General features: G+C 42.8%; 1 protein-coding gene across 1 annotated transcript; it reads left to right on the top strand.

Annotated features, from left to right (window-relative positions):
• The first annotated feature begins 4700 nt into the window (after positions 1-4700).
• On the top strand, positions 4701-9691 carry HASPIN (Protein kinase superfamily protein). Its single transcript, XM_087371012.1, has 14 exons — positions 4701-4753; positions 4854-5031; positions 5207-5309; positions 5441-6831; positions 7000-7123; positions 7284-7402; positions 7553-7664; positions 7780-7872; positions 7963-8024; positions 8160-8290; positions 8402-8472; positions 8600-8652; positions 8767-8833; positions 8991-9691. Exons 1-14 carry the CDS (start codon positions 4741-4743, stop codon positions 9105-9107), a joined length of 2634 nt encoding a protein of 877 aa, XP_087227138.1. The 5' UTR covers positions 4701-4740; the 3' UTR covers positions 9108-9691.
• Positions 9692-11740: the final 2049 nt, after the last annotated feature.

Below are 11740 nucleotides of genomic sequence, written 5' to 3'. Positions count from 1 at the left end.
GGGCCATTGAGAAGCGTGAGGTAGCAATGTGTGAGGTAAAAAGTTGAGCCCGATGAAAAGTGTGAGATGGTTGGGGCCAATGAGAAGTATGAGGTAACAAGTCACTATATCAAGCCCCCACTTCTTTTCCTTTTGCATCATGAATGTTGACATGGATCGAATGGCCATCCAAAATTAGCAAATGTTGGATTGTTACAATTGCCTTGAAATGTTCAACCCATGCATTTTAAAGCTATCCTACCCCATCAAGGCCTTAGTTTGCGTTGAGAAGACAATCCTCTCCTTGCTACATTCTTGGATGCAATAGTAAATACCCCTCTTACCCTTGAAGATGCAATAGGTTGGTTGGGCCTCACCATGCACATTGACACAACAAACCAACTCAACTACTTGCGTGTGCTCAATATAAGGCCATAGACAATACGTGCCCCTTTTCTTGCAAGAAGCTTCATCCCCTTCAACCTGAATTCCTTTTGTCTCATATGCATTTGAGATGCTCATGGGTGAATTTGAGTGCATCTCATACATAGTGGTGGGATTGTCATGGAAGCCACAAACAATCTCCAACTACATGTGAATAGCTTGGGCCTCTTGTCTAGCCCCTTACCCACACAAAAAGTTAAATAAGGTTGTCTCCCCCAAAAACTTGTCCACCTTTCTTTTATTATTTGTTCAACCCTATAACCATATGCCCAAATGATAAATGCAGTTGTACCACACCATCAGCAAGAGCATGCTCTAAGGGGCACTCTTTTCAACATCTTCAAATGCATGAGCCATGTCCATTTAAGTCCAAACCATCCTCTGATGTGCCTTTTCAAAGATGCAAAAGCTAATACTACCTCAGTCTGAAATGTAACCTTTTGGGCTTGGTAATGGCTTAATCTAGAGATAGAGAAGGCAAACTACCAGGTAAGGTTTAGAGAGAAATGTGACCCTACTTGGTGAACTTGAGAGCCTTGTAAAGAGAAGGCCACTCTACAAGTGCATTCACCTCTTCATTGCTGACTTTTCTCCAAATAGCTGTGATAAAAACAAAGACAATAATGAGTTCAAAAAATATAATTGTGGGGATGTGGCAAAACATAAAATTATGGCCATGGGATGTGGCAAAAAAACCCCATGCACTCTCTTCTCTTGCTAAAATACATAAGTGTTTTGCATTTAGGAGAGCTCAAGAGCTTCAAAGCTCCAATTATAATGGTAGTTCCACTACATAACCCCACGCATTCCTCTTATCTTGTTGAAATACATAAGTGTTCTGCATTTAGGAGAGCTCAAGAGCTTCAAAGCTCCAATTATACAATACACATCGATGAAATCGCTACATTAATTTCAATCTAGCTCACAAATACCTGCTATGGTAACTATTCCCTACTTCATGTGCACATCTTATGAGAGAGATAGTGTGCCTCCATTTAAAAGGTGGTAGTAAGCTTGCGACTTTCTTCACCATATGGCATTCCATTGGAAGTTGTGTTGCGCTAATCACATGTGAGGTTGCAATGGATGTGGCCTCACACCCTAAGAGGACATTCTTACAACTTGCTTTTTTGCAAGAAATGATAGGCCAATCAAAAGCTGGATTGAAGAGGCTCTATCACAAGACAATGACCTGCACCCTCGATCCTACATTCAGTTATAGCAAGCCTTTGAGGAGGAGGCTGCTATGAGTGGGAAAGAGTGTGCTTCATCATCAGGCTATGAGTGTCAATGAAGGTGTACAAGTGCTAGCCATATTGGAGGAATGCACTCTAAGAGGAGCACCCCACCTTGTTGCTAAGGCTGAAAGTATAGTAATGGGATGCTTAGCTAGACATTACAGAGATAGGCTGATTTGACAGAAGCATTAATGAAACCTAACAATTTTGCAAGTTGTTTAGGCAATTATATATGGAAGATCAACATTCGTAGGCCAATCATCAAAATCCTTGGGCATTGCAATGCTAAGCTAGCAAGCCTTTAAATAGAGCTGCTAGGCTATGATTATGGGAAAAAGAGGGTGTAAGACTGCAACCATGTGGGGCACTTCAAACTGGCTAGTAGAGGGGTTAGGATAGCGCCAGTGGCAGGCAGGCGTGGGGAGGTCCTCCAAGGGGCTTACATCATGGAGGGGTAAAAGAGGGGATTTAGGTATTTCCCTTATGGTGTGCAAAATGCACTATGGGAACTAGAGGGGAAATACGAGGGAAATAGTGGGGACCACAGGAAATAACCCATGCTTAAGACCTTAGAGAGACCTTAAGGTACTATTTCCCTACCCTTGGGAACCATTGACGTGACACTTGATGTGACATTTCTTTGTATCCCTCTCTCATTCTTGCTTGCATAGTTATGTCATGCACCAATGGAAGAATGCCAAAAATATGCTCTGATTTTGTCTTTTCCCCCTCCATGACATAAAAGCACATTCCCACGATTATATAGGCAAATAGAATCTAGAAAAGTCCTTGGTGTTCTTGTGTGTTTGCACCAACCCTCATAGAGCCTTATAAAGGAAGACATAACTAAAGCAAGGTGCAAGAGCTCAACGTGAATGGACAAAGGAGCTCCGAGATGTGAGGAGTCGCTAAAAATCATCCCATTATCACTATTTCCTCAACTTTAGGCGAGAGCTTCTCCAAGCTCAGTGAGCAAGGTGAAATTTCTGCGACTAGTCTGCTTTTTACAAACTTACGCTGTCTTTGAGCGAATGCACTATAAGCCCTTTCCCCATGCTGGCTGCTAGTGCTGGACCAAGGCTACTAGTAGCGATGATGCAGCACCCCATGGGGTTTGCAAAGGTGTAGAGCATTCACTGTGGCATTGCATCCCCAACCCAACTTTCTCAACTACTAGCCTAGCTTGGGCTACTAGAAGGGTCGTCGGATAAGAATCTTGTATGGAACATGCCGAACGCCAATACTATCAATCCTTGCCCATGCTAGAAACCTACTCAACAAGTTGTGGTTAGTGCAACCCTCTTAATCACCATGTGGGTAGCATTGCAGTGACATGTGAGGACATACCTTTGCCTTCCTCCTCATTGAATTCAACAAGGAGATGTTAGCTCCCCAATGCCAACAAGGACCCTCTAAGTACTAACATGAAGATGCTAGCTCCCTAGCGCAAGTAGGGGCCCTCTAAGAGTAGCTCCCCATGCCACTATTAGCATTTGAGGCATAACAACCACCCATTTACTCTCCCCATGCCATTGCTAGCATTGGAGGCATAGCAACTACCTATCGACTCTCCCCTCTAGTGAAAATGTGTCCCCTTGTCCCTTTGCAAGTTAAGTGGTCTTGATCGCTTGCCACCTCTTCTATAGGTCTTCGCCTCACAAATTTGCAGGGAGAGGAGTGGTTTCCAGTGTCCTTCATGGAGTTTGACAACAAGAACAATCGAATCTCCCGATTGAAGGAGTTTGACAGCAAGAACAATCGAATCTCCCGATCTAGCATTCCAACATTGGATACGAATAAGGAAAGTCATGGATGCTGAGCAAGAGTTGCAATGCCAACATTGAATGATCTCCCCAACTTTCGCCATGAATGGGGTAGTGAATTTTGCCTGCTAGTAGAGCGCCACTAGTAGTACACACAGGGAGGTGCTCTAAGGCCACCCCCGCCCATCCTCACTTGGCTACTACATCGCCCTGTTCACACTAATTGGTTCATCGACTCTCATAAATGTGATGTGGGTCTGTGGAGAGTGTTTATTGAAAGATTCTAAAACTACATGCACATGAGAATTTGTGATTTGTGGGTCAGTTTGCTTGAGTGGGCTGGATAGTGTAGGACAAATTTGCAAGGATCTTTGGATAGCTTGTCTCTCAAATGAGGAGATGACCAATCATCCAATGCCTTTGCCATTGCCTTGGCCATTGGGCGGTCCGAACCCATTATGTGGTGGATGTGTTTTGCCAACATCTTGAATGGATGAAACTTTGTTCACATGATTTTTCTCTGCCACAATTTGAGGGGATTGTGATGACCCGTTGCACTACAGATTGTACCCACAAAAAAAAAAAAAAGAGTTTTCACCCCCTCTCCTGGCTCTCCATTCCTTGAGGCTTTGTGGGTGCCATTTTTGGCACCTTCGGTTCACTTGAGTGCCAAAGCGCCGCCAGTGCCAAAGATGGCACGCATGAAGTGAGAGGCGTTGTGGAACTGATGGGCTGCCAATGCAAGTGAACTGATGGGTTGCCAGCGCCTCTTCAAACATAGGCCCTAAGTTGCTAGTTGAAGAGGTGCTAATGGCCACAGAGCCCCAAGGAATGACCACAGACTTTAGGGCGTTCATACACTATGGCCGCTGCCCATGCATTTATTTAATCTCCACCCTGGGCGGGCAATCATGCCCGTCCATGAGCCTTGGGCATGCCGAGAGGTGGGCGAGTGTGTAAACACCCTTGGGCGATGGTTGAAGAGGCCCCTGGTGGCCGCACGAAGCCTCAAGGGATGGAGAGCTGAGAGGCAGTGGAGGCGATCGGTTCATGTGAGTGCTAAAGCGGGCCGCTAGTGCCTCTGGAGAACCAAAGGCTCTAAGCAGGTGACGACGACGACGACGACGACGACTACTACTACTATTACTATTACTGAGGTGGGATGTAGCCGTTGGAGAGGAATGTTCAAATTTCAAACTTTCAAACACAATCCATCATCATTATCATCATCTTCTTCATCTTCTTCTTTTTCATCTTCTGTTGGTTTGCTCCTGAAGCTGCTTTTGCTCTCCATCTCTTTATTCAATTCCGACGCCATGCGTCTCACAGGTCCTTCCCCCCCTTTTCCCTTCCTTTCCCTGCCTTCTTTTTTATTTTTCTTCCCCCGCCCCTCTTCATTTCACCCCTCCCCTTTGCTTCTCTCTCACAGATTCCGTCTCCGTTTATCGCCGCCGCCACAACCGCCTTCCTCCGTCCATGGATTCTGATAAGGAGAACCTGCCGGAGCTCGGTCCCCCTCGCCTTTATGACAGGCAAACGCATACCGACACACAGAGCCGACCAAGGAAGAATCGACCCAGCTGGATCGATCGCTCCCTCTCATCCAGGTCGTCTGGCGTTGTGATTGAGTTCTGTTCACATTACGAACGTTTTGAGCGGTTGATTTCACCTGTGGAGGTGTACAAAGTGGATATACACAGATATGTTTGACGGGCATTCTTAAGTTTTCGTTACAAACCAATTCTCACTTGTACGACGCTTCCGTTTCTTGCGTCTTCACAGAGGTAGCAGAAGCAGCATTTATACTTTCGACGATTACGCTACAGCATCAACAAAATCTGACCGAGTTCATAAAAAAGTGAACGGACACTTCTTGTCTCCGAATGTAAGAGCTGGTTGTTGTGATCCTCGACGTAGTACAGACATTGCAGGAATGGTTAAGTATTCAAGGAAGGAAACCATATGTACATTTCGTTGCGATCCTCAAGTTTATCAGCTGCTCTCTTTAAATGACAGGCCCGCCGAAGCAAACGAGTCGAGGCGCCAGCAAACTTTGTTCGGGAGCAAAATGAGTATTTTGCAGAGGTGGACGCTTTTAGACTGGAGGAGGAGACCCCGCCTTGCAAAGACCGGTGGGCTCAGAGCTTTGCGCATCATGATGCAGGGATCCCAGAGGTGCAGTCCTTCAGAGCCGGCCTTACTCTCCAGGCTGTGCAAGAAGATGCAACTGGAGAATTGTTACAAGACACACCCCTCGATGCTATTTCTTCTAAGCAGGATCCTCTGACTCAAATTCTTGCGACACCTCGTGTAGGTCAAGGCTTAGAGATTCCCGCAACCACTTGCAGCGGCGATGTCGGATACCTTGATGCTTTGGAAATTGCGGCAGAAGGAAAGATGAAACAGTATAGTTGCTGTAAGTCTCAAAATTCTGTCCCCTCTGTTATAGATGTTACTCATGACTCCAAAGAAGGCAGGCGCGAGCGGTCCAAATGTAAGATATTCATGGAAACACAAAATTCAGCTAGACGAGAGCTGAGAATGTCTCCAGATAACGGTAAACAAATGAATGGGCACAAGGCTATAATATACCTGGACGCTTTTGAAATTGCACCCAAAGGAAAGGTGAAAGAGTCTAGTTGCTGTAAGCCCCAGGAAATTATAGATGTCAGTGATGACTCTGATGAAGGCATGCGGGAGCCACCTAAATGTGAGGTACTCTCGGACACAAAACATTCACTTCAGCAAGAACTTGACAAATGTGCTGATAAGGGTAGACCAAGGGCTGGGCACAAAAGCAAGATATTCATGGAAACACAAAATTCAGCTAGACGAGAGCTGAAAAAAGCAGATAACTGTAAACAAATCGCTGGGCACAAGGCTATAATAGACCTGAACGCTTTTGAAATTGCACCTAAAGGAAAGGTGAAAGAGTCTAGTTGCTGTAAGTCCCAGGAAGTTGTAGTTGTTAGTGGTGACTCCAATGTAGGCATGCGGGAGCCATCTAAATGTGACGTACTCTCGGAAACAAAACTTTGGCTTCAGCAAGAACTCGAAAGATGTGCAGATAAGAGTAGACCAAGGGCTGGGCACAAGGTTGGCAATCTCAAAGCAGAGACTGAGATTGATATTCATCATATCGAACGTGAACATAAGGATTCTGATTTGCAACATAAGGTAAAGCGGGTTTCTCAAGGTTTTGCTGGTCTCCATTTTGAAGACTCGCAAGAGAAGGTTTGCTTTAGACCTGTTGAAGTGCATGAAGAAAAAAGAAACAAAAGGCATTCTGCTGCAGAGACGAGTTCCACGCAAAATAGCCTAGATTTACTCCCACCTTTTGAAGCTCTTGTAAATAGATGTGGGCAGACAGCGCCATTGCGTTTAAGTGAGGCAATTCTGCAATTCAGGTCTCATATTTCCTCCTTAATTGGTTATATTTCTGCTTCTCTTTTCGACAATTTGATCCCTGCTAGAGGTGACATAGAAGCAAGAAAGCATGTTGGCAGGGGGCACTACAGAGTCTTTTCGGGTATCACTGATTTTTGTCACTAACTAGATATCTGCTTCTATGTCAGCGATTTAAAAGATATTGTCAAGCTTGGAGAAGGAACATTTGGAGAAGCTTTCAGAGGCAATGGACTCGTTTTTAAGATTGTCCCCATGGATGGGGATTTCAGAATAAATGGGGAAGTTCAGAAGGTTAGTGGGGGTCCATAGTAAAAGGCTCTACTATGTTCAGCAGTCTTGCAGTTTTTACAGTGTTCTGTTTCGGGTAATCTGCAACATTTGTGCACAGCTATGGTGATATTGAGCAGATTTATCTAGCTTGTGTGCCTCACCTGACATTTTGAATTTGCAGACGTGTGCTGAGATGTACACAGAGACCCTTGTCACTCAAACACTCAACAGACTCAGAGGGAGTGAAAAAAAACGTGCAGTGCAACATAATTTGTGCAACAATTTCATAGAGACAAAAGCGTAAGCCTTTTGATGGAATTGCTGGTTTTTGCAGTAAAAAAATTGAAGCTCTTTACTGGTTTTTTGATGGAATTGCTGGTTTTTTCAGTATAAAAAGTAAATGGTTTTGAGCATGTTTAGCTCACTTCAACTTGCAACATACCACCCCAGGATAAAAGTATGTCAGGGAGCATATGATGAAGAGTTGATACGTGCCTGGGAGGATTGGGATGATGCACATGGATCTGAAAATGAACATCCTATGATTTTTCCAGAAAAACAGGTGAGCCATTAGTGCTAGCTCTGAATGGCTAGCAGACCTTTCTGATTAAAATAAATCAGACTGTCTTTCCCTTGAGATGTGCTGAACCTCTGACCACTCATAATTCTTCCATCAGTTGTACATACTTTTTGTGTTGGCAGATGGAGGGAAAGACCTTGAAAGTTTTGTTGTTTTCTCCTTCAATGAAGCAACAAGCTTGTTAGTCCAGGTTGTGATTCGCATTTCTGCTTGCTCCTTCATCTTGTGTCAAGCCTGTGGAGGAATTTATATATTTATTTTTCTTTGTTTTGCACAATAGATAACTGCTGCTTTAGCTGTGGCCGAGGAAGATTGTGAATTTGAACACCGGGATTTGCACTGGTATATTTTAAAGCTTTACAGTTTTCTTTGTTTACAACTTCATGGCTTGGCTACTTGATGAGGAACAGACTTCCAGATGGTGGTGGCTCTGGTTTTGTTAGTACTTATGAGCATTACTATATTTCTCTTTTGTAGGGGTAACATACTATTGGCTCGAACTGAAGAAGCCGAAATTCATTATAAACTGGATGGGGAAAACATCCGCATGAGAAGTGGTGGCATTTTTGTCCACATTATTGACTACACTTTGTCACGGCTTCATACAGGTTCAAACCTGAATACTTAACTACCGAAGAACACTATCTTGTGCTTACACTTTTTCACTGGCATTTTTCTCATATTGCGAGATTGAGTCTTGGAAAGCTTTTATGTTGCAGGGAAAGAGGTTCTGTTTTGTGACTTGTCAGCTGACCCTGCTTTGTTTGAAGGTGCCAAAGGGGATATCCAGGTCATCTTCTTAACATCCTGTTTGTTTGTGTGCAGTGACTGTCTACTCCCTTTCTTCCTTCCCCTTTTTGGTCTTACTTTTTGTGAGAATTCTGAGACTCGGTTTCCTTTTTTGGTTGGGCTAATAGGCAGAAACATACCGAAGGATGCTTAAGTTGACAAAAGGGCAGTGGGATAAGGGGTATGCGATTCAATTCGGATTACATTTTTGTGTTAGTTTCTTCGAGCATGGTCCAGATTGCCATCCAAACCATTCAGCACGTCCTAATTCTCTTTCAATTGTTATTGTTGCAAGGTTTTTGAGGACGAATTGCCATTGGATCCAATACCTGATCGACATACTGCTGACTAAGAAATTCTTTGTGAGTCTGCTTTGCGACTCGAAGGTTGAGTGGAACTGTGTTGAAGGCAACCGGGTTTCATTAGTTTGCTGTGTCTAGTTCGAGGCTGGAGCATTCCCATCGTGTAAGTACAATGCATACTTTCCTTACAATGACTTGACTTGTCCTGTGATTACAGGAAATTTTACCCCAGGAGAAAAGAGCTCTTCGTGCATTCAGAAAGCGTATGCTGTCCTATGATTCAGCACGAGCTGCATTGCAGGATGAATTTTTTGATTTAATGAGAGTAGAATAATTCTGGCAGGAGTCTTTTTTAAATCCTAGGGGCTTCACTGTGAGCTGCGGGTGCCTTTAAGAATGTTCTGTATGTACGTATTCACATGCACCAATTGCGTCTTGAAACTATTGCACACCAATATAGACTAAATGCATGTGATCATAGAGTGAAACTGTTTTTCCAATATCTTGTTGGAAACTTCGTTCTTGTAAATAACAATGCTCTCGATTGACGAATCCAGAGAGACAAACATCATCTTGCATTACCCTGGGTATGCACATCAAACTACAGTAATGAGATACCAATAGCTGTGGCAATCTTTTGCCATTTGATCATCTTCATCTTCGTGCTTGTTAACAAGTTGCTCTCTGTCAGGTTTATGGGCATTCTGAACAACAATTGTTCAATTCAAGGTTGGAGCTGAGTTGAGATTGTTGTAAGGTGGTTGTGTCAAATCAACTTGTTGATTGTGAAGAACAACGAAAATGAGAAGTCATAGTTCAAACCTTGTGCTTAGGCTTTGTATATTTCATTGCTCAAGATGGCCTTGATATCTTATGTGAGCCGGCTTTGCTATGTGAGGCACTTACACCCACTAGACCTCTCATTCGGCATTTGGCGCCACCTCAGGTGTGGTCTCTCTTGCTCATTTCTTATGCAAGATTACTTTGGGCATTTGCAGTGATGAATGTTGATGCAATCTCACTAAGGTTGGAATAAACAATTAAATTAAGCAGAAATTTTGGCAGCGATTAGAGTCGTGTGAACTACATTATGGGCTTCCAAAAATATGGACGTGACCAATAAATTATTTAGCTTTTAAAAAATCATTCTCACTCAATGAACCTTTTGCATGCTAGCTCTAGACTTGGCTTGAATGTGGGTCACACTTGTTGCTTCTTAAAGGCTATAGAAAAGATATACATTTACAAAAACATCATTGATTTGTAAACATAATATTAAGGTTTCATTTATGTCATGGGGTTAGGAGAGATATTCCAATTTGGAACATATATCTTTAAACTTACCTTGATTACAAGGCCAACGGTTTACTATATTTATATTTCTCATGTGCAAATTCCTTACTCTTTCTTTGAGATACCTTATAATTGTTTCCTGTTTTGGAAGTTTGCTCATAGTTGGATGCCTATTCGTGGGAAGTTGGCCAAAAGCATGCTGATGAGCTAGTTCTGTCCCTTTTGTGGGTTTGTAAAAGAGGAGATCAAACATGCGTGGTGGGATTTGTTTGGAAGAAGGTTGAAACTTTCGTGTGAACTATCGGGCTAATGAACAAGTTTACCTTGAAAAATAAGTCGAGGTTAGCCTTATTAGGAGACACTTCTTTGTTACCTTCGACCTTAGCTCTTTGTTTGGTGCATGTTAGAGCTAGTGTGCTTTCAATCGCGTGGTCTAACGAAACAATCTAGTTTTTTTGTGGTTCAGTTCCCTTGTATACTCGGTCAAGGGTTATAATGAATGAGGTGAAGGTGGCCTTGGCAGATCTGGTCGCTTTGATCTCAAAGAAGGATTTGTTGCTCGGGTCATGGCTTTTGAATCTTGGAATTTCTCTATTGTCTCCTTAGTGCTATTCTATATTGCTTAGGTAGTGTTGACTACGGGCAATTGACCCCCTTGAGTTAGCCCAGTTGTATATCTGGTGTTGTATCTTGGGGATTGACCACCCCCGTTAATTTTTTAAAGAAAGGAAAGGTACCTTATAACTACTAGTGGTGAAGTCCAAAAGTTAATACAAGGTGTTCAGAAACACAAAGTTTTGATTTTTCACAAAGTCAGCTACATTTGTAAAAATAAACATTTTATGATTTTAACATAAATTAGTTGTTTCTAAAATTTGATCATGATCCACCTATGCCTAATATTTATGCATCTCATAAAATAATAGATGGGAGAAAAATTTCATGAAAAAGGTTGTGTTTACCATAGAAATCTAGGGTGGCTTTTTCATATGATTTACAAAAAATTGATAATTTGTTATGCCATTATCAACTTTAGTTCGTGGAAATATTTCTTTATCCTTCTCTTATGTAGTCCTTGAAAAAAAATAAGAAATCTTAAGAAAGTAGTAAAATTAACTTTTTATTAGTGTCAATTAAAAGAATAGCACAATGTTGGTAGGACAACAAGGCACCATGCAATGTTGGGTTATCTACAACCACATTGCTAGTTGGGGGGGTGGGGGAACATAGATCCCTACAATCCCAATGACAAGCTTGCCCAAATAGAAAAAGTGCAAGTAGAAGCGATGTAAGCCCAAAGGCAATTCCTTCCTTCCACTAGAGAACCACTTTTCCATAACACCTTGGTACAGTATCAAGGTGTTACCCTTGCCATAGAGCTTAGTTCCAGATTGGTACAGTATCAAGGTGTTACCCTTGCCATAGAGCTTAGTTCCAGATTGGCAAGATGGCATGCCTAAGGTTTGGCTAGTATTGGAGACTAGTTTCGGGAAGATCAGGTGCTACATCAACAACAAGATAGAGGACCTTTTTTGCACTATCCACCCAACCCATGAGTACTCAAGAAAAACCCCTTTATCTTTGTGTGTGTGTCTTTCCCTTTGTTCTCTTGGGTTCTCTCTACAACTCTGCCCTGAACTTAGGCTTGCCATGTGGACTTCCAAGTTGCCAAGT

The sequence above is a fragment of the Dipteris shenzhenensis genome, chromosome 32 (genome assembly GCF_047967505.1).
Source record: "Dipteris shenzhenensis isolate YYH24624 ecotype China chromosome 32, Dip_SZ_1.0, whole genome shotgun sequence".
Lineage (NCBI taxonomy): Eukaryota > Viridiplantae > Streptophyta > Polypodiopsida > Gleicheniales > Dipteridaceae > Dipteris > Dipteris shenzhenensis.
The sequence above is the reverse complement of the archived record's forward strand: the minus strand, read 5'-3'. Positions and strand labels throughout refer to the sequence as shown.